Raw genomic sequence first — 25,373 nt, 5'->3', positions numbered from 1 at the left:
CTTTTAAATGTCTTAATTATCACACCTACTGATATGTCATTACTTGCTGGGCTTTCTCTTTCTATATTAAATAAGGTGTGTGTTACACTTAATTAAGACAAATTTAAATCAGAATTGGGAGAGAAAAGTAAAGATATCTATAATTCATAACGTAAGTTCATAACTTCTTATAAAATGCGTTATGTATGACGTTCATGACAAATGATGGACCGAACTTGTCAAAGAAAATGACAGATAGATATCTAGATTAACTTATGAGCAAGGAGGACGCACATAAAATTTTACTCCTTCCATTTCATATTAATTGAATTTTCGAGGCATTTTTCATTTTTCAAATTAACTTAATTGATCAATCTTCAAGACTATTTTTAAAATAGTCTTCCAATTTTACCCTTCATTTGGATTTTCAATGTGATGACTTCAATAAATTTGACAATATTAATAAGGGTGAAAATGGAAAACTATGTTCAATTTATGTCTTAATCTACTTTTCTTAAAAGGTGTGAAACACCTCAAAAATTCAATTAATATGAAATGGAGGGAGTAGTCAAATTCCACATCAAAATTTGAAAGCAAAAATGAAGGATTTTATAATATCACATGTTTACGTGATGCACATTTTTAAGCTCGATGATGAGCTAACATTCGCAAAGTCTATTATAGATCAAATTGGAAAATGTGTAATCACATGGTAGACGGGGTCGTTTGGTCGTAAACAAGTTATCTCAGGATTAGTTATCTTGGGGTACTGTGTTATGCTAGGACAACTTATTCCACCATGTATATGAGATAACTTATGGGAAGACTACATAAATCTCACTAGTTTAGGTCTTAATTACTAAGATTCCCAGTAGTTTTAAATATTACTTCCTCTACCATATTTCATGATTAGGATACACGAGTTTGAATATGTGAGATACATTTATCTGTCGAATTTTAAAACTGAGATACGTATTTTATTTATTTAAATTAATTGATTGTAACTGATTTCTTTAATTAGTGGAGTAATTGAGGGACGATTAATTTTGGAATTAAATTAATCAAATCCTTTAAATCTAAGGTAGAAATCAAGAAGTATATCTATGTTTAATAAATTTCATTTTATTGTTATTTGAAATAATAAATTCATTAATATTATTAATAAAAGACAAAAACATGTATATTTTGGTTATGTAATTTGATTAATTTCATTTTATTATTCTTAAATTAATAAATCATTAATTTGATGTATCTATTATCAATATATAATGTATCCAACAAACTAAACACTTAGATACATGAGTATCAAACAAATATATTCATATGTATCATAGAAGTATCTAGTATTAATTTCGTGCATTTGTTATAGGGGTCTAGTATTAATTTCATGTATCTATTTATATAATTGAATATTAATTTCATGTATTTATTTATATGATCTAATTTTAATTTCATGTATCTTTTATATGTATCTAGTATTAATTTATACATTATATTCAAAAACATGTAACTCGGATACATAATAATTAATAACATATATATATATATATAATCATGTATATCAAAATATAGAATATAATTGAAACACACTAATTTAGGAACAAATCACGACGGTAGTGTGTTTGTTTTATCATTAATCCAAAAAAGTAAGAAAATTCAAAATTCTTCCGGCAACAAAACATTTTGAAACCGATTATGCTTGCATCTGACATTCCTTCTACAAGATATGCATCTTGGATACATAATAATAATAATATATATATATTATTATAATAATTATGTGTATCAAAATATATAATATAACTGAAACACACTAATTTAGGAACAAATCAGGACGATAGAATATCGATTTTTATCATTAATCTAAAAAAAAAGAGTAAGAAAATTCAAAATTCTTCCGGCAACAAAGCATTTTGAATCCAATGATGCTTGCATGTGACATTCCTCCGACATCATGGATCCAAAAGTTTGTTGAATCCATGATATTACTCCAACCGCTGGATTAGTCCTTGTGACATTTAGCTTTGGGAAAGGGTTGCATATGCCTAATTGAAGAGCAGTATTTATGCAGCAATTCGGCAGATTGGGTTGAGAATGAAGTCAAGAGGCAATAGATGTCAATTAGGAATGAAAGAGGGTTGATGGATGTGGGAATGGGGGAGACGGTAGATGTGAGTATAAGACCTTGACTTGTTAATGGGTCATTAATTAAGGAGTTTAAATTTAAGATAATTATTCAATATCATATTTAAAGGATTTTTGTATCTGATTAAATCTTTTAAAATATATGATATAGATATTAAAAGTGGTAGTATGTGTAATTGTTTTAAACTAGAGATAAATAGTGTATATATGATAGTGATGTATGTGTAGTTAAAGTAGTTTTTCCATAACTTAGGGATCTTATCACTATGATATAAATTGTGGGATAAGTTATCCCAACATGACAATGAAACAAGATATAAAAATTTTATCCATCACTATTTTCTTATTTCACCACTATTTATTTTTATCTCTTATACCAAACGATGTATATTAATGGCAAAAACAGTGTTTCAAATGATACATTTCTCAAAAGTTAAAATAAGTCTTCTTCCGCCCCGATTGACAGCGAAACAGCGTGCTACCGGCCAATACCGTTTCTCCCGTGTAAACGAGTAAAAAGACACTTTCCCAACATCTGGAAAGTGGCGAATAATTGGTGCAACTTTGAATTATCGATAATATTAAATCATTAAATTATAAGTAACGCAACTTCATAACGGAAATGCTAGCAATTTTATTACATAACGAGAGGTAGATTGAAAAAGAACTGTGATTAGATTGGACTTGACTAAAGACTTATTACAAATAGAAAGACAGGAAGGTCCAAAATTAAGGTCGAACTTTTGATAAGATACTAGATAAAAAGGTCGAGAATTAAGATAGTGTCAATCTCTAATATCTTGTATTCATCAATAATAGTAGTATCTTATTTTTCAGTTCTCATTAATCATTATCACTTACTGGTTTGTTTGCTCTATTTATTTTGCTATTTTATTGTTATTAGAGAAAAAAGTCTGAAAAATATTTTAACTTTGACCAAAACTGTTGTTATGATATCAAATTTTATGGAGGACTTTTTACCCCACTGCATTATTTAATAGTGTATTTTAAAGGTATATATATGTGTCCACGTAGACACGTTACTATTTATAACGATGCAATATTTATGATGTCCACGTGGACACATATATATCTTTAAAATACACTACTCCCTCCGTTTAAAAAAGAATGACCACATGGGCACATATATATCTTTAAAGTACACTATTCCCTCCGTTTAAAAAAGAATGACCTCTTTTCCTTTTTAGTTTGTTTAAAAAAGAATGACCTTTTTTTTTTGGTAACATTTTAATTTCAGTTTTTCACGTGGTATGTTTAAGACCACAAAATTAAAGTGCAATTTTGTACATTTGATATAACTTTAATTTAGGGCCACATGATTCAAAAATCTTTTTTATTTTCTTAAAACTCCGTGTCAAGTCAAACTAAATCGTTCTTTGTGAAACGAAGAAAGTATTAAATAGTGCAAGGGATAAAAGATCCTTTCCAAAGTTATGTATTCTTACAACAACTTCGGTGAAAGTTTGGATATATTTCAAATATTTTTTTCCCCTTGTTATTATTTTCTTTTTTATCTTTGTTTTATCATGTCTTCTTTTGAGAAGAAAGATATTTTCTCCTAAACTAAAAAATGGCAAGCTTATTTTACTCTTCACAGGAAACGAAGAAACGAATGTCAGAAAAATAAACTAAAATTTCATATAACATTAAATTCAGAATCCACATTTACTGTTAACGGCGTTAACCTAACAAATTCATCTTAAAGTTTATCCTTACGGTTTCTCCGTCTATCATCAGTTAGAGGTAGAAACTATATCCTATAAGGGGACGCACTATAATCCCATGCGCCTCACCTTTATCAGCCGCTAAAAAGGATAGTAAAACAAAGACTAACAATAAGAAAAACCTAGAGAGCCTACTTGCTAGTAGTCATCATCTTCTTAAACTCTTCAAAGCTAACGTAACCGTCGCCGTCGGAATCAACGGACGTGATCATTTTGGTACAGTCCTGAACGGAGCAGCTTTCGCCTAAACGAGTCAGGATCTGGTGAAGCTCAGCGGCGGAGATCAATCCGTTACTGTCCTGATCGTATAGATCAAAGGCTTCACGAAGCTCCTTAACGCCACCGTCACCGACGCTGTTAATGTCGCCTTTACAGAACTCAGCAAATTCCTTGAGGCTAATGAAACCGTCTCTGTCTGCATCAATTTCATCCATCATACGAGCGACTTCTTCGGGAGATGTACCAGATCCAAGAGCACTGATGACGCCGGAGAGCTCGTCGCCGGAGATCATGCCGTCGCCGTTCGTGTCGAACCGTTGAAACACTTTCTGCACCTCATCCATGTTCTGAAGGTAAAGAGAAGGCTTGGAAACAGAGTTATTGTTGACATTGTCGGTAGCAGCCATTCCCGCTGATTTGGAAGTAATAGTATGAGAAAGAGGAAGACTTGTAATGGTGGTTATAATGGCGGAAATACGTCTATATATAGGAGGGAAATGTTGGAAGCGTAAAAAGGAACCCCACGAGAAAAAAAAAAGATTCTGGCCGCCGTGTGGGGAATTAATGTACCTCTCATTTTTAATTGTCATAATTTTTTTATAAGATATTTGATTAATATTTTATGATGTATTTTTCATCATATTGCTATGCAAAAAAAAAAAAATATCCAATCTATAGTACTTTTTGTATATTATTTGAATATCTAAATATTTTGTTTAAAATATTAAATTAATGTAATGTAATTTAATTTAACTTTGTAAATAAGTCAAATTGACTTTTAAAAAATGCGATATGATAAATAAAAATGGACAGAAATTGTATTTTTAACTTTTTGCGTTGTTGGTAAAGAATATGATTCCTTTATATTTCGACATATTTAGTTTCAAATTAATATTTTTTTTTAAAAAAAATTCCCATGGTAAGTTAATGTTGAACTTTTTTGTATCTTCAATTATCATATTTTCTATGATGGTGGTGCCAAGGAATATCTGCAAGGCTGCCACTAGCAATATATCATATGGAAAGAACTATCTAGTGTTTTTGTTTTCATTGAGATTTGAACGAGAGACTTTATGACTTTTAATTATTTGATTGACTAGTAAATGAAACAACACAATATTATTAAACCAAAAAATAAAGAGATGGAATATTTTTATTTTCAAGGTTTGATTAGTTAGCCATAAATAAATATTTAATGATTATAAAGGCATTTTTAGGGAACTACCAGGAAATTTCAAGAGGATAGGGAAAGGAGGACCACGTGAGATTTAGGCGTGTGTAAGACGTGTTTTGGGTCCTAATCTGAAAATCGACCTTATCTACTCCCTCCGTTCACTTTTTTTATTTTTATTTTTTATGTTACGTTTTCCGAAAGTCAGTTTGACTAATTTTCAAATTAAATTAAATTATATTAATTTTATATTTTAAACAAAAAAATTTAGACATTCAAAAACTAAATGAAAAGCACTATAAACTGATATTTTTTGCATATTAATATGATGAAAAAATATATCGTAAAATGTTAGTCAATCTATAATTTGACTCTAAAAGAGGAAACTATGACAATTAAAAGTGAACGGAAATAGTATTATTCACTATGTAGTTCAATATTGGAATTCGGCAACTACTTCGTTCCTCAACACTTGTCTCTTGGCAATCCTATTATAATTCAGCTACTCATCGACACTTGGATTCTATCATTCCTAAAGTTCACGCAATACAATTTTAATCAACACAGGAACTATAATCCGACGTGGTTTATCTAAAAAGGAATTGATTGGTGTAGCAAAATACAGTTATAAAGAACATATAATATAACGTTCCAAAGAGAAAAATTTGATTGATATAGTAAAATATTATTATAGATGATAATTGATAGAAATATCATACTTTATATGATTAGAATCAATTTTTATGTTCAAATGCTGTGCTCCAAGGGACGGATTCTACAATTCAAACAAAGTCAGCTGTACCCAAGAGGAGAAAAAATTAGTGACCGAATATGCCAAATTGGAGAAATCACTGTTTAGAAATCTAATTTTAGGCGATTCAATATTCACAATTTGATGTATGATCAAAGTTCAATATTTGGCAACGAACATTATCTTACCAGCAACGTAATTGAGGGCTTTTACCATAGTCCATAAAATATACTTTTTTGAGAACCTGAAAAGTTGAGTCCACCATCAGCTAGCAATGTAATTTAACTTCTTGTAATATTATATATAGGTCATCTATTTAATAGAGTTGGTTGCAATCACTACCTTTTTACGTGACACATGGTGTAATAATTCTACATTGTTAGTGCATAAAATATAAATATGTTTTCTAAGTTTTACGACTCCCTCCGTTCACTTTTACTTGTCGCTGTAAGTCAAACAGTGACAAGTAAAAATGAACGGAGAGAGTACTGTTCATTCATTCAATTGTCAAGTAAAAGAGCAAGGAAAACAAGCAGTGTTGGCTCTAACCGTGATGTTTAACATCAAACATTATTGTCAAAACTTCCTTCAATGCAGGAATAATGTTTAGTAGATCTTTGTACGGATGATGGTCTATCTAATTTTGTAATGTGTCCGGATTGTTACGATACGCCTCAGAGATTGCATATAGCCTTTCAACAAAAATTAACAATCATCTTCTATGTCTCCGATAATAAAGGTCAAAAACAAAAGTTACATCCCAATCGAAAAATCCTCAACAAAAAGTTTGAAATACCAACATCAACACGTTTTCACAGTGTAAGCACTACTTTAAAAATATGTTATATCCCAGAAAGGAAAAACATTCAAAGTAGTACAAAATTAGGCGTCTCCAATTTTCAACCTGGTGCAGGAGGTGGAGGGGGTTGCTGCATCGACATATGGGGCATAGCATGGTGACCACCATTAAAGTGCTGAGGAGGTGGTGGCGGACGCCAAACATTACCACCCATTGCAGCTGGTGGTGGAGGGGGCCTATTTAGAGGTGGAGCTAACTGTGGGGGCGGCGGAGGTGGCATTCCTCTGAATTGCATTTGCTGGTGCGGAATGCCACCTGCAGCTGGTGGTGGCATAGGCTGTCCCTGCCAAGCTTGTGGTGGAGGCATCTGCATTGGTGGGTAGATATTAGGCTGCATAGGTGGTGGCCGAATAGCTGGAACAGGAGCTGGAGGCAGAGGACCATTTGCAAATGGACGTGGGGGAACAGGAGCACCAACCGCACCATTGGCTTGAGGAACACCGGGAAGTGTTGGGGGTCCACTTGCAAACATGGTGTGAGGCCTGTTTTTCTGGGTACCTGGATTACTCGAAGCTAAAACCCTCTCTGCATATCATCCACAACAGATCAGAATTACCCCAAAATGTAATGAAAAAGTAATGACTACATAATTCAAAAAGATAATAAAAGTAAATGAAATTCAAATTGCAGAGAAAATGCACAATTAGCAACTTGTGCATTTTATTGAATCACCCCACTCTTACCCCTTGTTACACACTTTGGAGTAATCAAAATAATAGCTCAGTCTTCTACAAACTTATGGTCCAAATAACTAAAGAATAAATTCAACTGATATATTCGCAACAAGCAAAACATTCAAGAATCTTGATCGAAGACAAGTATCCACATCCTAGCATTCTCAATTTCATTTTTCTTAAACACAAATTCATTCTTACCAGCAGGGGTTCCATGACGTTCCCCCTTTGTATCTTTCTTGTAGGCATAGGACACTGTGATTTGGCGATTGCAAAGATATTGACCATTCATAGCCTGCAGAAACGCCAAGTTGGAAGTCAATGTCCAGATGCATGCTAGAAAGCATCTGGCATGAACAGAGGATTTGAAACCTCAAAAGCAACAATACATTAAAAATCCAGTGTTCTCCAAACATGTAAACTAGTAATGTCAGATGAAGATGCAAAATTTGCACTCAAGTTAACCATATCTTTACTAACAACAGGGTCTTTATAATTTAACAGGATTTCAGGAAGCTGGTTCAGCAGTGCCAAGTAGATTAAATTACAAATTAGGCACTGAAACAATAGACAGTTCTAAATCATCATATTGGTCACTTAAACGTGTCTGAGATAAGATATTCAATGCTTGGAAGATGTATCCTGCACACTATTTATTTATTTGTAAGTAAGATTTTATCGCTATCAGCCTATCATCACAGCAACCAGAGGGTGATCCCAATCCTTAAAAAATGTAAGGAATCTAGGAAATCCATCAACTGCTCACATTCATATACAGCCACTCGACCTGTTTTTCAGAAATTAAATGAAAGCTCCAACAATGTGATGGCATTATGACTAAACCAGATAAAATAATAGTACAAACCAAACCAGAAAATACTCCATTTTCAACACATTACAACCTCCATAGCATGCAAATAGCTTATCCTCTAAAGTCTGATCAGAAATGTATCCTAATTTATAATCCAGACATTAAAAGAAGACAGGAGTCCACACATAGCACAGGCTCCAAGTCAAACAGTAGATAACATTTAGATTTGAACTTTTTTGGACTAGTAAGTCTCAATATATCATGTATCTGAATTTATGGTTTTGTAAGCAAGGAGGTAAAAGGAGAGTTACCTCAATTGCTGCATCAGAGGCATCAAATGAATCGTAACTAATGAAACCAAAACCCCGGGAATTCCCTGTCTCGGGGTCTCGCATAATCTGGAAGAAAAGATACTACATCAGAATATAACAAAGACCACCTATAAATGGCAAGTAAACTATGTGGTCCTAGTAAAATGTATGCATTGTTACTTATTAAAAAAACCAATACATGCATAGTTTGTCATTCAAGCTGGTTTAGCATGTTGAAATGACTTGCTGTCTATGTAACATGACAGCACTTTCCCCTACATATTTCCAGTATCCATAGAGATTCATTTAATCTTGTAAAAAATCCAACAAGTGCAATGTTGCTTTGCCTGTCGGCAAAGATGGAGTAGTACATATCTGGTCAGATCTGCCGTTATGGGAAGAAGATACAATCAATCGACCAATCAACTACACCTCAGCCCTAAATTAGTTACAGTTGGCTGAATGAATTGTCACACACAAAAAGATAAAGAGTTGTGGTGGCGGAAGAGGAAAAAATGAGCTTCCATCCATGCAGGAGGAGGATGAACTTTTTCCTATTTTGCCTGGTGATGTGATTCTAGATGCAACAACAATAAACTAAACCAAAATCAAACAAGCACGATAAGATTGTTAGGAGTTAAAAACACAAACTATAGCATGGCTACAAAATAGGCGAGAATTAATCAAACACAGATTGAGCTGTTCTTTTTCTTTACTAAGTAGGAAGTCCAGACAGCATCTTCAAAAGCAGCAAAATGAAGAATCATGAATCATAAGAAAAATAACGTTAACCTTTGGATTTGAGACAACAACTCCAAAAGCACTAAAAGTGTCGTAAAGAAGCTTCTCATCTACATCCTGCATATAGAACAGAAATGGGTTTATAAGTTAATAAAAGTGCTAGCATGAGCAAGGTGATATAATATGCAGATTATGTTGTTATCCAATGTCCACAACCAGATGCATCTGATTTGAGAAGAACACAAGAGTTCGTAAGATACTATCAAGGATATGAATTGCTTACAGGATCAAGGTTCCCAACAAACAAGTTGGCACCAACATCAACACTCTTTTTATCTTGTGATGCCTGTACCAGGATACATTATTAGATTAAATAAAATGTGAAATATTCATTAAAATAAGGGTAAATGCATCAATGGCATAGCATTACCTTATTTACACGTATTGGTTTCCCATAAAGTTTTATCATATTCAGTACCTTTATTGCCTGCATTGGTAGTGCATTAGATAGAGAAAGCAACAAATACCAAAAACAAATCCATGGGGACAAACATATAATAGATAACAACTTCAGCAAGTAAAAGTACTGTGACAAGAAAAACAACCAATACACTTACATAGTCAGCATCTTCTTCACTTCGGAATTCCACAAAACCGTATCCCTGATGAGCATTCGTAACTCTGTCCTTGGGGACATAAACATTTACTGCAACACATATTGATTTATATAGCAAACAAGTGAGATATAAAAGAATCTAAAAATCTCCAAAAATTAAAAAAAGGCTAGGAGGATGCTGATGAATTTTTTTAAAAAAAGAGTGTTAAAATAACTTTATCAAGAATCTCCACTGATTTATTCCCCTTTTAAAGAGGCCATCTATTCAGTTAAAATAGACATACCTACTGGACCTGCTTGAACAAACAGCTCCCATAACAACTCTTCAGTAATCTACCAATCAACCAAAGAAAAACATTTAGTAACCTGAATCTAGAAAAAAAATCTCAATTTTCTGAGTTACTTCTATCCTGAAAGCAACAAAGAAATAGGAAAAAACAATCAGTGAGGAGCTTGTGGCAGAGGACAACAGTATAAAAAAAATAACTATAAATCAAACCCCACCAGCTCATATTTCAAGGAGTTACATTTCAGCGAGTTATAAAATGAACTGAACCATTTGACTCTGGTCTTTCTTATTTGTTAGATGTTTACGGGCAAGACTTTTGAGAAGTTTTTGTGTAGAGGGAAAAGATTTTACAATTTCCCAAGTGATACCGAGTCTCTGTGTTGCGTTTGAATCAGCTGTTCTTTTCTATTAGTATAATAATTTCGTAACTATTCCTATTACAGACATTGTGAAACTGCACCAGAAGCGTCAACAAAGAAGAAAAACCCTAGGATTAGAAGGAAAGAGAGATACCTGAGGGTCGAGATTGCCGACATAGGCGGTGGCGTCTTGGTTGCGCTCCGCCGCGTGTTGGCCGAGAAGGTTTGCTCCGACCCCCGGAGCTATTCGTGTCGTCATACTCCGCTCTGTCTCTCTCACGCTGCTTCGCTTAGCAACTTGCTTCTACATAACTAGGAGAATTAAAGAAGACCAAGAAAGAAAGAAAAACGGCGACAAAATGACAAAAATGACCCTTATAGACAGATTCTCCTTTTCTTTTTTTCTTTGTGTTTGTGGAGTTTCTGAATCACAAAAATGTTGTCTATAGAGGAAAAAGGATTTCATATTTTCGGTTAAATTTAACAATCTACTGCAAAATTTTAAAAAGGGATGATAAACTATCTTGATGTCAAAGAGGAAACTTAAGGGGGGGAAATCCAGGATCTCCACCAACGTACCTGCTACTATAAAACTGCACTAACTCAGTGATGCATCGTAAAGCTACTTGTTCATGTTCAGCACCTCAAAACAGCTAGTTACGGCTTTTATAAAAGAAGCAACTTTAATATAAATGATGAACGGTCTTGGTCTCAATGCATACCTCTCTATTTAGCTGAGGAAAGTGACGGAAGCTTCAAGGTATAGGAATGCTGGGTGCTTAGATCAACTTGGAGCATAAGTTCTTCAACGTAAAACGTCAAAAGTATTGACATGACAAATTTGCAAATTCGATGTGAGAAGAATAATAGCTCTCTATTCAATTGAATATCAATAAATAAAATATTGAAGGCGGGGTGATGCATTCAGCAAGGCAGTAAGAAACTAAAAAGTGAACGAAGTAATTCTCAGATAATGAAGCATCAAAAGTTTGCTTGACCATTACAGAAATAGTACATTCAGACAGAAGGGAATAAATCTCATTATTGAGTTAAATGAGATGAGTATCTAAATTTTTTAAAAATCACGGAAGCTATGAGTAATAAATAGAAGAGATATTACAGAAGAAAGTGCATTCATCTAATATGATGAACCACCTTCTGAAAACTTATTCATAGTTATGTTGCAGTTTCTTTTCTTTTTACCTGGCTACCTGTAAATGTTCAATCTCCTGTTAACCAAATATGATTTTGTATAACTGGTCGGAGTCCAATGCTTCCTCCATCCGTATTTCCAAAGTTAGATATGTAGCAGAAGCAATATCACCTACTGTTTTTACCATCAAAGACATCCAACTATCATGAAAACATACATAGGATTCATTCTATAACAACTGAGAGAACTGTTGCCCTCACGTTTTTTAACTTTGTCACTTCACTCTTCATTTAAGACCAAATTTTTTCAACGACCGGCTTATCTTAAACCCCCACTTGATTACATGTCAAATCCTCGCAGAACTGTTTTTCCACATTGCCATGCAATTTATCCAGAATTCTCCATGTTACAGAATCAGGTTCTAGTCCATTCTTTCTCATTTCACCAAGAATCTGATAAGCTTCTCTCTTCCAGCCCAATGTGCAAGCACCATTAATAACAATGTTGTAATTGATGACACAAAGAGTAACCCCACAATCTACTAATTCATATAAGAAATCACAAGCATCATGCAGTTTACCAGAGCGACAAAGCCCCTTGAGAATGGCTGCATATATGTAACTGTCATGAACTTTTGAGGGCCAAACAACATCGTTCCAGAAACTTTTGGCTTCATCAACTTTGTTGGATTCAAACAACCCATCGATAATAACAGTATACGTCGTGCAATCAGCAACAATGCCACCACTTAACATGCTATGGAAGACCTCCATAGCTTCATCTATCCGATGTAACTTAAATAACCCCTGGATAACTGCATTATATGTTACAACATTGGGCTTTAAACCTTTTTCAGGCATAACTCTATGCAATAACTCAAGAGCTTCTTCAACCCTCCCGAGTTTTAAAAACCCACTAATAACAGTTGTGAACGTCACACCATCAGGGGGACAAAACTTCTCCATCATCATATCTTTGAAAACCTTTTGAGCCTCTTCAATTCTTCCCATTTTGCAGAAGCCATTAATAACAGTATTCAGGGTGATCACATCTGGTTGACATTGAGTTTGAAGCATGGTGACAAGGACATTTAAAAGCTCAGTTGGGTTGTCAACAACACAAAGAGCTCTGAGATATATATTATAAATCCTTGTTTTGTCATTGTTTTTCTTATTTAACATCATATTGACAATTTCCTTGGCCTTAACAAGATCATTTACATGACACAAACCTTCTACCAATAATTTGTAAGTGAATTCTGACGGCAAGTAGCCAAATTGAATCCCTTCCTCCAACAACTGATATGCCCTGAAACAATCGCCTTCCTTGACGAGACCATGTACAATTGTATTATATGACACTAAGCTTGGATCAAATCCTCGTTTTCTCATTATATAAACTATCCTAGCAGCCCCATTATACCTCCCAAATCTACAAAGAGAATCTATCATTTGTGCATATACAAAATCCTGAACCACACTTTTACCCTGAGGCATATCTTCAACAATATTAAACACTTCATGGAAGAACCCTTCCCTACACAAGCAATTGATCACGTTGCAGAATGCTGCATTGTTTGCATGCATATCCTCTTCAGTGCGCATCACGCTCCAAAGCTTCCCAATCAGTTGTTTTCCATGGTCAATGTCCCTCTTTCGAAGAATCCCCCGAATCAAAGCGCTATAAGTGAGCGCATTAGGTATCACTCCGCACTCAGACATTTCATCAAGCAGCTTCTCAGCTTCCCGAACCTCGCCAACCCCGCAATACCCATCGATCAAAGTAGTATACGAAACAGCATTAGGAGAATGCCCTCTCTTTCTCATATCAACAAACAGCTGATGGGCATCTCTATTTCTTTCTAAAGTACAAAGCTGATGGATGAGACGGTTGTAATTCATTAACGAAGGTACAAACTGGGGCTTCTGGTAGAACAAAGCGGAAATAACACGCACAGATTCTTGCGGAGTAGCAGCGTAAAGCAAGCGAGCAATAAGGACATTGCAGGTTCGCTCGTCAGGGACAGTTGACTGGGAAGAAACGGCGAGAAGAAATCGCTGGTGGGCTTCGGAAAATCGATGGGAATCACAGAGAGCATGAATAATGCTGCTGAGATTGAGAGAGTCGGGATGATAACCCTGAAGTCGAAGCTCATCAAGGAGTCGAAGAGCTTCATCTACATTTCCGTCAATAGCACAAAGCTTATGAATTCGCCTGGTCCAGTAAGCTCTGTCAAATTCTTGTCCTTCAAAGCTTTGTTGATTGGTTAAATGGAACTCAAAGGTAGAGAAGAGGGAAAGAGATGAAGTGAAAGTTTTAGCAGAGTTTTGCAGAGGTATCAGAAACGGAAATTTGCAAAAATGCATTATTACAGTAGAAATGCATTGATTGGATTGTTGTGAATTTGAATTGGAGAAAAGAAATGAGCGAATTGCTCAATTGATCGATACATCGCTTATGGTGGGAAGAAAAAAAAAAGTGAATTTTCAGTAGTTGTTCAAATGATTTTAAGAAAATAAAGGGGGAAATGCAAAGATAGTCGAATGATGAACTTTGTAAAATTTTATAAGTTTTAGCCATTAAAACAACTTAGGTATCCGTTTAAAGTTTAGCTTGTCAAAGTCTAACTTCCAACATTTTGTGTGAAGTTATATCAAGCATCTCTTGTCTTTCAAATATCTTTCTTATTTAATTGTGAAATATCAAAGGCATTGATAATATGTTTTACAAAAATGAAAAAAAAATCCAACAATAATCTACATTACTCACTTTTTGTATTGAAAAATGTAGACCAACGTCCTCAAATTTGCATTTATGGTAATTTAAGGCTAAGGTAATGTTGAAAAGCCTCAATTGGTTATGGCTACAAATATGAAGTGTTATGCATACTGGCAGCCCAACAGAGTTACTTCAGATATAAATGAACCTTGTTGGTTCATAGTTTGGGCAATGAGGTCGGCCCATGCTCAGACGGAAAAAAACTATAAATTGTAAGTGTATCAATATGATTAAAAAAAAATATATACCATAAAATATTAATCAAAGTTATTATCATTTGACTTTAAGAAAAGAAATTATGACAACTAAAAATGAACGAAATGAATTATGAAAGAGATTTTATGTCAAGCAATAGGAAGGGAAAAGCTTTAAAAATGATGGATAACAGTATTTTTCTACTAAAGGCACAGGATTCACCTTTTATTCGAAACGCGTATCCATCACTTTTCATGCCACAATATGGCTGATTTAGATTTTAACCAATGTCTCTATGTAATTATTGAGATTTTTTCCTTATTTTTAAAAGTTATATAAATATAGCCCTTAAACGATTATATTTTCAGACCTTCGGGTCTAATATTTGCTTATGTATCGTTTAACTTTATACATTTTAGATCGTGATCTAATGTTTTCTCACATTATTTATGATAAATTTCAGATCGTGATCTAAACCAATAAAGAAAGCAACAAAATGATTCTAATTTCTATCATTGGTGTAACACTTTTGGCAAAATTATACAAGGTCAGGGTGGAGTAACAAATATTCTTTTATTCTTATTAAAAATATTGAGTTTGAATTTTGAATATGAAGTCACATGGTTGAAAATATCTTATCCCTCAAAGTTAAACATTATGAGAGAATTCAAATTAATCGAGACCCAAAATTAGTGTCAATCATAGCGTGAGAAGCAAAAATAAAAAATTAGCAAAACGACGCATGCAGTTAGAATGATTTCGTAAGACCAAAATTGAATCCGTGCATGATGTGAGTCCAATGAAATACAATTTTCGAACAAGAAATAGATAGAAAAGTTTTTGAGTGATAAAGTTTTTAGAAAAAGAAAAAGTTGTTTAAAATGAAAAAAAAAAAAAAAAAAAGCGAAAGCAGAGACATGTTGATTTTTTAAAATGAAATAACTCAATTTGAAACATTTTTCTGTCTTTTACCTCCTTTGTCCAACATGACACGTTACAAAGATTCCTCTGCAAAATACGACTTACTTTTTCCACCGTTCATCAATAGGAGTACTAAATCCAATGTAGTAATTAATCATATAACTTGCGTAAATTTCATAGCGTAAGAGTTAATTATATCATTTTCTTATATTTTTCATAATTACTTAAAATTTATGAATTTTGTATACATCATTAAACTTTCTAATACATCAACTGACAATCGAATATCTAGGTGACAGATGTATCCAAGAGGAGAGGGCCATATCAGAGAGGGGATAGGATATTCGAATACATCACTAGACTTCCAAATACATCGATAGAAATATGGATACATGGGTGAAGGATGTATCCGAAAAGAGATGGATATATCCAAGAAGGGAGAGAGGTATCCAAGAAGGGGATAGAGATGTATCCAAGAAAATAGAATGACGTATGTGAGAGTAAAATTTTGAAATTTTGTCAAATGATAAGAAATTTTAGAGATTATGATAAAATAAGATGTGCATTTAGGTAAATTTTCAACAATCTTTCAAGTTGCTTATTTTCAAATTTAATTATTGTTAATAGATAATTTTATACCACTGTTGCTCTACGATCGAAAAGTGTTGGTCAAAGGCTTAATCGTTTAAATCTCAAAAATAATTGTGAGTAAAATTATTGTGCAACTACCAAGACTAAAATTGTCTAGAATAATTGCAGCACAACTTAGACATAATAACTAAATCTGATTAATTAAAAAGGTCCACCACTAGTGACAATAATACTAATGGTGATCATTATAATACAAAATACCAGAAGTAATTAAGATAAACGCAGCTAGAAATCTAAGATGAAAGACAAAAATCAGGAGTACTATATATTTGATTTGATCTGATGACAGTGAAAAAGAAGAAGACAAGATTAATGATGAGGACAGAAAGTGAGGACGTAGCTGCTACCAGTGCAAGTGGAAATACTAGTGGGATCATCGTAAGCATATGAGTAAGCTTTGGGGCAAGCAGTTTTGAATATCCTTGAGTAAGCTGTTGGCTTGCAAGTTTGTGGGTTACCAAAAGTTCCTGTGCAACAATATCTTGGTGAATTGAAAGCTGAACATGCACTCTTGCAAGCCACCACTTCACTCTTGTCATGAGAACGAACTTGTAGACCTGCTGGACACATTGTATTCAAGTCACTCACACATCCAGCATAGCTGCATTTCCCTGTCAAAACAGACGGAAAAAAAAACTATCAAGCAATTTTAAAGGGCAAATTTGATTTCTTCCCGCTCGATATTCGGTATTCGCATTGGGGTAAAAGGCTAATCTAAAGTGGATTTTTGCTACTGTAAAGGCAAAATCAAAAACCCCACCGATCCAGTCATACAAGTGTAGATCTAGAACTACGAACTCCCACTGATTAGGTGAAAATTCATATAATCAACTAACGGAGCTATTATTATTGTTTGATCTAAAACTATCAACCTAATACTCGAGAAAAGAAAAGAGAAAGGGGTAATAATCTACATAATGACGAAATAAACCCTGCTACGAAACTGAGAACTTGAAGAAAAAAAAGAAGTATCGAAGAACTAATCAAGGACAAACAAGTCATTTAAATATTTTTAGGCATGATTCTCACCTTTGCCTCTGACTGGAGTTACAGAAATGGCGAGATTGTAACCATCTACGAGACTCACATCGTAGAAATCTTGTTCATTGCCCAGAGTAATCTCAGCCAGTGTAGCCGGAGGGGTCCCACCAATTCCATTACAAAAAAGTGAACCACCACAGTCCCCAGTTGCACAGCGTCCACGGCCAGTAGCATCAAAAGCGCATCCATGACGTCCCCAAACTCTACCGGACCATCCAACCGGCATACTAAGTCTGTATGCCTTATTCGGCGGAAGCTTAAACCCTCCACGAGCCAGAATCGGCTTACCTGCACTTGGCTGGATCCCTGGCCACACCGGGTGGCTACATTTGTTCAACAATGTCATTGTTGTAGCTGAAACTGAACCAAAAACACTAGCATTAGTAAGAAAAATTAAAGCAGACAAATAGCTATTCGTGCAGGAAATGAGTGCGTACCTGAAATGTGGGAAGCAAAGATGGTGAAAAAGGCCAAAACTAGAAAGAGTGTGAGAAATCGATCTGCCATGGCTAAAATTATGGAGAAAGCTGGATGCAACAAAATGCTAGTAAGAAGTGTGTACACCAGTTAGGTAATGGCAAATAGAAATGGGCTTTTTATAGAAAAAGCAATAAGTAAGAAACAGAGAAAAATGGAGATATACTAAAATGTAGGGTTACTTTGGATACTGAGAATGAACAAGATTGGGAGAGTGATATAGCAAAAAGATGGTGAACGGTAATTAGGTGGGCCTTTTGTGAATAAATGAAAGTTGCTAGCTGTAAAAGTTAAAAAAACAGAAAAATATCAAAAGAGTTCTCTTTAGTTTCTTTTTCTACTTCCTTCATTCTTATTTACTTAAATTTTACCATTATATCCTATCTAATGTTTTCTAAGTTAAGTTTTTAATAAATGAACATGAATTAATTATAAACTAAAAACTATTAAAAATAAAATAGAAAAAGAGTGTCACTATGTATTGATTTTGTGAAGTGACAACTGACAAATATTAAGAGACATTTATTTTTAATAATGATAACATTTAAATAGGAATAGTGAAAATATTATTTATTACGACAATAATTTTAAAATGAATAACTCAAATTATGTGTATTCAGACTTCGAGAGTTTAATAAGCTTTTCTTTTTCTTTGATTGTGAATTTTGTACATGTCTTTTGAATATTCTAAAAATCCAACTTGATAACATTCTAATAAAACCATGTTTTTTGACACCCCTTCGCTTAAACATGCATTCGACCCGTTATCTTTAAGCTATGTATACCTTAACTTCGATTAATTCAGATTGCATTAGCAATTTGATCATTAAAGATTTGTTTCCTCTACTTCTCAAATTTCTAGCCTAAAATTAATCCCAAATGTTGGGTAGAGACTAGAGAGGAGACCCAACAAGGGGAGATCAATGATAGAGATGGAGTAGTAGATACTTGCATGTAATGTCAGTTGTTACTTGTTAGCACATAACAAATGCAAAGATGGAATCTTGACATAATAATTGTACTGGATAAAAGAATAAAACAATGTACTCCTTCCGTCCCATTTTATGTGACACCATTTCCTTTTTGGTCAGTTCCAAAAAGAATGTCACATTTTCTTATATGGTAAGTATTTAAAGGTACAATTCTTTTTTTATTCTTGTTGGTCCAACTTAATCTTAAAATAATACTCCAATACATTTATGAGAAGAGAGAAAAGTGAATCTACTTTTTAAAGGGCAATTTGGTAAACATTTCAAAATCTTCATTTATTTCTTAAACTCCGTGCCTGGTCAAATATTGCCACATAAAATGGGACGGAGGGAGTAATTATTAGAGTATTACTTCCGTTTTCTTATTATTGGGTGTACAGTGACTTGATAACATCTTCTAAGAATTTTTTTACGACAAATGTATTTTATTAAACTAATTTTAGTAATTATATTTTAAAATTTTATAATAAACTATTATTAATATAGTTATTTAATACACACTCTAGTCTAGTGACGTAGATATAAATAAAAAACAGTGGTCAATGAAATATTATTCGTTTAAAAATTCTATTATATATAATTTCCATATTGGAGGTCTCAAGTTCCTTGAGATTTCCATGTTAGAGGTCTCAAGTTCGAAACTCCTTACCAGCAAAAGCAAAAGGTTTGTCTTCTAGGTTGAGCTTGTCGCACTAGGTTTGCTTAATACGAGTTACCTCTCCTATGTGGTTTGCGAGCTATTGCATAGGAACACAGGTTTTATCCCGTGCGCATTCATAGAATGGATAACGACTGTGGGTTTTCCTTGTTATAAAAAAAAATTCTAACTTTAGGAGATTGTGTTTCCCTTGTCATAATTTTTTTTTCCCAACTTTAGGAGATTATAATATGGGGAATTAAACCTTCACAAACAAGATGAGAGTTAAGGTAATCAACCAACTATGCTACAAAAATAATTCCCCTTTCTTTTTTCCTTTTTTAAATGTGAAAAATCAAACTTTCACAATAAAATAGAGTTGTGGCGACAGTCAATCAAATGAGCTACTAAAATTTTCATTACTATTCTATTTTATATTAAGTATATAAATTATTAAAATATACGAGTACTAAAGATAATTATAAGAATAACCTACTTGAACAAGTAAAGAGAATTGATCAAAAAAATAGTACTCTCCTTGTCCACTATTTATGTGATTAACTTTTCTTTTTAGTAGTTCAAAAAAAAAAAACGCATTTTTATATAAGTAACAATTTATTATAAAAAATTTATTTTACCCTTAATGAAATAATTTACTGCCACACAAATTTCTAACATTTATTTTGGATCACAAATTTTTTTTTAAAATCTTTTTTTAAAAATTCCATGCCGAGTTAAACTATCTCGACCGGAGAGTAAGTACTACTCCCTCTATCCCTAATTACTTATCCTCTTTTCCTTTTATAGTTGTCCCTAGTTACTTGTCCATTTTGATAAATTAATTAAAGACAATCTTTTTTTACCTGTTATACCCTCAATTAAATGACTAATTATTTTGAAAAATATAAAACTTTTCATCCACTTCATAATCAATAGGAATAAAATGATAAACTCACTATATTATTAATTATTTTTTTAATATGTGCGTCAATTCAAAAATGGACAAGTAATTATGGAAGTATAATGAAGAGCAAGTGGGGAATGGGATGAGAAAGGTGCACATGAATCGAGGGAGGCGTCAGAGTTGTCCGCACCCTTAAAAAAAGTTCACATGCTTCAAGGAATCATCTTCTTCTGTTGCTTCCCACTTTTATTTCAACAACAAAAAAAAATCAGTTTCTTTTGCTATACATATAAGGTATATGTACTATAGAATGTTGCACACTCACAAGTCACAACCACAACCACAACCACAACCATCCATTAATTTGGCAAATCAAATCCAATACCTACTCTAAATAAAATCTACTCATGATAACATATTGAATGTGCTCTACACTGTACTCTTTACTTTACTTGCTTGTTTAAGTCAGAGATAATTACTGGTTTGATATATTAATAAAAATATGCATTATATAAAGACATTTATCTAAAAAATATCCTTCATAACTATGGTTGAAAAGATGTAAAAGTACGTTTGAGGGGTAATTGAGTTTTTAATCATGTTAATACATTTATTAATTTTTTTTTGCATTACTAATACCTGGAAAGCCATAGCATTAATTATACACTCCTCAGATTGTATAACTAAGGCTTGCATTAGTTAAAATATTAGCTATACATAACATGAAAAAAGATACCAAATAAAATATTATTAATAAACAAAGATAATTCAAACATTATTTTTATTAATACATTCTACCAAACGATCTCTCTAGTGTTTATGATTCAAAAGTGTCTATATTAATGTTCAACTCTACCCTTTTTATAGTACGAGAACAAATAAAAATGTTAACGATGTATATTTTCATCATATTGATATGCAAAAAATTGCAACTTATAGTACTTTTCGTATAGTTTTTGAATATCTAATTATTTTTTTTAAAATATCGAATTAACGTAATCTAATTTAACTTTAAAAATTAGTCAAATTGACTTTCGAAAAGCGCAATATGACAAATAAAAGTGGACAGAGGGAGTATCACCGAAATAGAGTCCATCTTTTCTTTAAAAAAAAAGAGTCCATCTTTTTTTATTTTTTTGTCTCCATTAAAGGTGAGTGTCTGCTCTTTCCAACTTTAATTTGTCTTCTTCACAAAACTCAAATGTACAATACTATACTTTGTTCGACTCTATTTCCGAGATATTGGTACATACTGTAATTTGTTTTAATTTGATAAAGCACGTAATTTTAAAAATATATACAAAGTACTTTTTAATTAGTATTTAAGTTTTTAAATGAAATATAAATATATAATTTTGAATATTGTATAACTTCTTGGAATATTCATAAAAAAAATAATCAAATATGATATACTTTTCTTGATAATTCAATACTTCAAAAAGATTCACAATTTTTTATGGAGATAAAATACAAATTATTTTAATTCGAGAAATACGTCTTGAATTACGGAGATATTCTAACCTTTCGAGTTTCGACATTAGGAAGCTCAAAATGACGGTGAGAATGGACCACTTGATATGTCGAGCACTGCACTATAAAATATTGCATGTCATGGCTTTATTTTCTAATTTATGTGCTCTGAACTTCTCAGAGATTCTTTATAGGTATTGTTGTCTTTTGTATCAAAGATCTACTAACTTGTTTAAATAATGGACTACTTTCAATTATTAATTATGTCAAGAACAAAGATTTATAATAAGACTAGTGTTATTAATTAAAATATGTTTGACATAGATCTCTGTCTCCGACCTATTCTAATTTATAGGGAAAATAAATGCTGCACTGCCCGATATTAGTCCATGGTTGATTTAGCTGTTTTTTATGGTTGAAAAAAACGCAAGTTAAAAGGAGTATTTTTGGGCAATATTAAATAATAATATACTCCAAAATAAATAAATTTTAGAGGTATGAGACACCTTTTTAAAGAGAGTTTATTATACTAGTTAAGGAATTACTATTTGACAATATTAATTACTAGACAAGTTTTTGACACGTGTTGTTTGCTTTGGAAAAATCTTTTTGGCTAGAAAATTTAATTAAAATATGATCAAAATGATATTTTATCTATGCTATTTTACCTTTTTGAATATTTTTACTTTTTTAAATTTAATATCTTTTAATTAAAAAATGAAAAAAAGATTAGTTTATTTTAAAATAAAAAATATATTATACACTTTTTAAATTTCTGGCCAAATTTTCTGACCATTTAGCATTACCCTATATTTAAAAAAAATAAAATATAACTCTACCCATTTTCGTTCATTTTAATGTAAGACTTCTTTTAAAAGCTTGACAATTTAAAAGTCGGTAAAGAAGGTCCCTTCGACTTTACCTCGTGGATCCGCCTTTGAAGGTCACAATAAAACATGTAAACGTAGTTCATTCCCCAAATTTACTAATATGATGCAAATTAGTAGAGCTAAGAGCATGTTGGCTTCTTATTCTTTTAATTACTTTTTGAAAATTTAGAAAGAAAATATTAATAAATCATTAATTAAATGACATTTTCATAAATCACTGATTTGGGCCCAATTTTGGGCTGAAACACAAGGCCCAAGATCTTACCTTTTCCTCTGCCATACTGAGAACTCATTGCATAACCTGGCTATATAGGCTCAGATAGCCTATAAAAAGCTGGGCCCAAGAACGATTTTTCTCTGTCCAAGCTATGAAAATCTGTTTGGGCCTATAAACCAAAAAGAGCTAGATTTGTGCAAATAGAGTCATTTAAGACCGTCCTATTTAACTTTTGGGAAAACAACACAAATCTCGCTATTTTTCTCATGTTTAAGAAATATGTGCAAAAGTAACTCCCACACTATACACCTGATTGATTGAAAATTATCACTTTCATCATTCATAATCTTCATTCTACCTATCATTTTTGTTCACAAGTCGTGCGAATTGGCGCACGACTTGACTTGTTCACACGCTTATGCATGAAGCACATGAATACTTCAGTACAATTTTAGTTCATCCAATTTTAAATAGTTTACAAAACTCGTGAATTGATAAAGATTTATTTGTGTTGTTCAATTGTTAACAAGTTTTGCCGGACCAGCTGATATGGGTGACGTGGGGATTCTGCACATTAGAATGGGCCGCCTTTCTGATTCGACAAGAGTCCATTAAGCTGTGAGGTGGCCCAAAAGGTTGCCGGATTTATCTAATTTTATTGGAAAAATTACAGGAATCTCACCTTTTAGTTTACTTATTACCATTATCTCCTATAAGTTTTACAAATTTTCAAAATCCTTCATTTTCGCGCATCAGATTAATGTATCAGCGCTTATATTATTGTATCTCGCGCATCAGATTAATGTATCAACACTTATATTATTGTATCTCGCACATCAGATTAATGTATCAGAGCTATATAAGTGTTGATACATGCGCGAGATACAATAATATAAGTGTTGATACATTAATCTGATGCGCGAGATACAATAATATAAGCGCTGATACATTAATCTGATGCGCGAGATGTAATAATATAAGCGTTGATACACTAATTTGTTGCGCGAAAATGAGAGATTTCTATAATTATAAACTTTTAAGGGATAAATTGTAATTTTGTCTTTAAAGTATATGATTTTTGTAATTTGCCCAATTTTATTTCTTTAGCTCAAACTTGAAACGTCTTATTAAAGTTTGAGGGGGTACTTCTCAATTTTTTGGTGGTGCAATTATGTATGTTATTGCTACATATATCCAAAAATAATTTTTGAATTGTTTAGATTGGAAAATTCTATATTACTTTTTCGTTGATAATTATTTTTTAAAAAGAATTGTTATAGAAATGTCAACATCTTTTTTCTTAGTATTCCCTCCGTTGTAATTTAATTATTTATTTTTGACTTAGCATAAAATTTAAAAATAAAATAAAAAATATTTTTGAATTTTGTGATTTTAAACAAAAGATATGTGGAATGTAATTTAAACACGTCATGTCTAAAGTTAAAATTAAATTGTTATAAAAAAGGTACAAAGATATTTTTTCCCCAAGCAAATTAAAATGAGAAGTAAACTAAATAAATTGGGACTAAAAACAAATATTTATTTTGGATTTTTGTATCGTGAAATAATTGTCGTACCTCCGGAATCCGAATCTTGATTTTCCCTGTCCGGTCTTAGGTGATTGATTATATGTACAATTTTGTATGTATATATATCCGATAGCGAATTCGAATGTCACATGTGGGCTTTAGTTATATAGATTATACTAATTTACGTAATATTAAACCAATCCGTAAATAATTCGATACATCCGTATTTATTTCTTCGGATTAAGGATGAAGAAGCTCAACTAGATCTAAAATCAATTAAAGATTGTTTCGCACAGAGTTCATATGATTTCTAATTGTTTTGGGTTACTGGATAAATTAGTTGGAAGGAGGAATATTTTTAACCCAAAATTTATTATTAAGGACGATCGCAATTCAAATCATTTTCAATACGTCAAGAGCTGTCTGTTTTTCGATTCATAGATTAGAATGGCATCGGAAAACAGTAGCTTCAATCACCATCGAATTTTTATCTGGGACCATATTTTATATATACATATAGCTGGGCAAAGGCTGGAATAGTCTTCATACAGTGTCTCCAATATCCCTCCTTTGTCTTGGTTATATCAAAAAAGAATTTCAGTTCGACTAATTTTAAATTTGTGCCTTGAAGTCTCATATTGCATGTAAAATGCCACTCTGTATTCAAGGGGAATTCAAACTTGAGATCTCTAATTAATAATGATGTGCTTTGAAACTTTTAGTAGCTGTGTCACATTTTAAAATGAAAATAAGGAAATAAAATATCATAACGTCATATAAAAAAAAAAGTACAAATAAAGTATATATTACCATAACAGTCCTTTGGATCATTGTTACCTATTGTTTCATAA

The 25,373-nt window shown here is 32.6% G+C and overlaps 4 protein-coding genes across 5 annotated transcripts; all 4 read right to left on the bottom strand.

The window, feature by feature from the left end:
- Nucleotides 1–3,760: 3,760 nt before the first annotated feature.
- Nucleotides 3,761–4,551, bottom strand: LOC125832556 (calcium-binding allergen Ole e 8). Its single transcript, XM_049511737.1, has one exon. The coding sequence runs from the start codon at nucleotides 4,493–4,495 to the stop codon at nucleotides 4,001–4,003; it is 495 nt and encodes a 164-aa protein (XP_049367694.1). The 5' UTR covers nucleotides 4,496–4,551; the 3' UTR covers nucleotides 3,761–4,000.
- A 2,160-nt stretch (nucleotides 4,552–6,711) lies between these two features.
- LOC125832352 (uncharacterized) lies at nucleotides 6,712–10,974 on the bottom strand. The gene is made up of 9 exons (XM_049511497.1): nucleotides 10,825–10,974; nucleotides 10,307–10,355; nucleotides 10,024–10,112; nucleotides 9,837–9,893; nucleotides 9,690–9,752; nucleotides 9,458–9,523; nucleotides 8,666–8,752; nucleotides 7,745–7,838; nucleotides 6,712–7,394 (listed from the first exon to the last, which is right to left on the bottom strand). The coding sequence occupies exons 1-9, from the start codon at nucleotides 10,927–10,929 to the stop codon at nucleotides 6,910–6,912; spliced, it is 1,095 nt and encodes a 364-aa protein (XP_049367454.1). The 5' UTR covers nucleotides 10,930–10,974; the 3' UTR covers nucleotides 6,712–6,909.
- Nucleotides 10,975–12,113: 1,139 nt separating this feature from the next.
- On the bottom strand, nucleotides 12,114–14,251 carry LOC125832682 (pentatricopeptide repeat-containing protein At3g18020). The gene has a single exon (XM_049511884.1). The coding sequence runs from the start codon at nucleotides 14,187–14,189 to the stop codon at nucleotides 12,147–12,149; it is 2,043 nt and encodes a 680-aa protein (XP_049367841.1). The 5' UTR covers nucleotides 14,190–14,251; the 3' UTR covers nucleotides 12,114–12,146.
- A 2,238-nt stretch (nucleotides 14,252–16,489) lies between these two features.
- LOC125832297 (thaumatin-like protein) lies at nucleotides 16,490–18,002 on the bottom strand. 2 transcript variants are annotated; one of them, XM_049511434.1, is made up of 3 exons: nucleotides 17,847–18,002; nucleotides 17,398–17,769; nucleotides 16,490–16,979 (listed from the first exon to the last, which is right to left on the bottom strand). In XM_049511434.1, the coding sequence occupies exons 1-3, from the start codon at nucleotides 17,914–17,916 to the stop codon at nucleotides 16,678–16,680; spliced, it is 744 nt and encodes a 247-aa protein (XP_049367391.1). In that variant the 5' UTR covers nucleotides 17,917–18,002; the 3' UTR covers nucleotides 16,490–16,677. The 2 variants fall into 2 exon arrangements, with proteins under 2 accessions (XP_049367391.1, XP_049367392.1); XM_049511435.1 differs by having other exon boundaries at nucleotides 17,398–17,763; nucleotides 17,847–17,930.
- Between the last annotated feature and the right edge of the window lie 7,371 nt (nucleotides 18,003–25,373).

Source organism: Solanum verrucosum, unplaced genomic scaffold (genome assembly GCF_900185275.1).
Source record: "Solanum verrucosum unplaced genomic scaffold, falcon-dt-bn FXZP01000009.1, whole genome shotgun sequence".
In the NCBI taxonomy this organism is placed as follows: domain Eukaryota; kingdom Viridiplantae; phylum Streptophyta; class Magnoliopsida; order Solanales; family Solanaceae; genus Solanum; species Solanum verrucosum.
The sequence above is the reverse complement of the archived record's forward strand: the minus strand, read 5'-3'. Positions and strand labels throughout refer to the sequence as shown.

Bases quoted from the DNA above. Each gene is read 5' to 3' on its own strand.
- LOC125832352 (XM_049511497.1), bottom strand. From the start codon at position 10,929: ATGACGACACGAATAGCTCCGGGGGTCGGAGCAAACCTTCTCGGCCAA. The intron at 9,524-9,689 runs GTAAGCAATTCA...TTCTATATGCAG, and splicing joins TTGTTGGGAACCTTGATCCT to GATGTAGATGAGAAGCTTCT. The intron at 8,753-9,457 runs GTTAACGTTATT...CTTTTCTTCCAG, and splicing joins TTGTTGTCTCAAATCCAAAG to ATTATGCGAGACCCCGAGAC.
- LOC125832556 (XM_049511737.1), bottom strand. From the start codon at position 4,495: ATGGCTGCTACCGACAATGTCAACAATAACTCTGTTTCCAAGCCTTCT.
- LOC125832682 (XM_049511884.1), bottom strand. From the start codon at position 14,189: ATGCATTTTTGCAAATTTCCGTTTCTGATACCTCTGCAAAACTCTGCT.
- LOC125832297 (XM_049511434.1), bottom strand. From the start codon at position 17,916: ATGGCAGATCGATTTCTCACACTCTTTCTAGTTTTGGCCTTTTTCACC. The intron at 17,770-17,846 runs GTACGCACTCAT...TTTTTGGTTCAG, and splicing joins CTTTGCTTCCCACATTTCAG to TTTCAGCTACAACAATGACA. The intron at 16,980-17,397 runs GTGAGAATCATG...CTGTTTTGACAG, and splicing joins AACTCCAGTCAGAGGCAAAG to GGAAATGCAGCTATGCTGGA.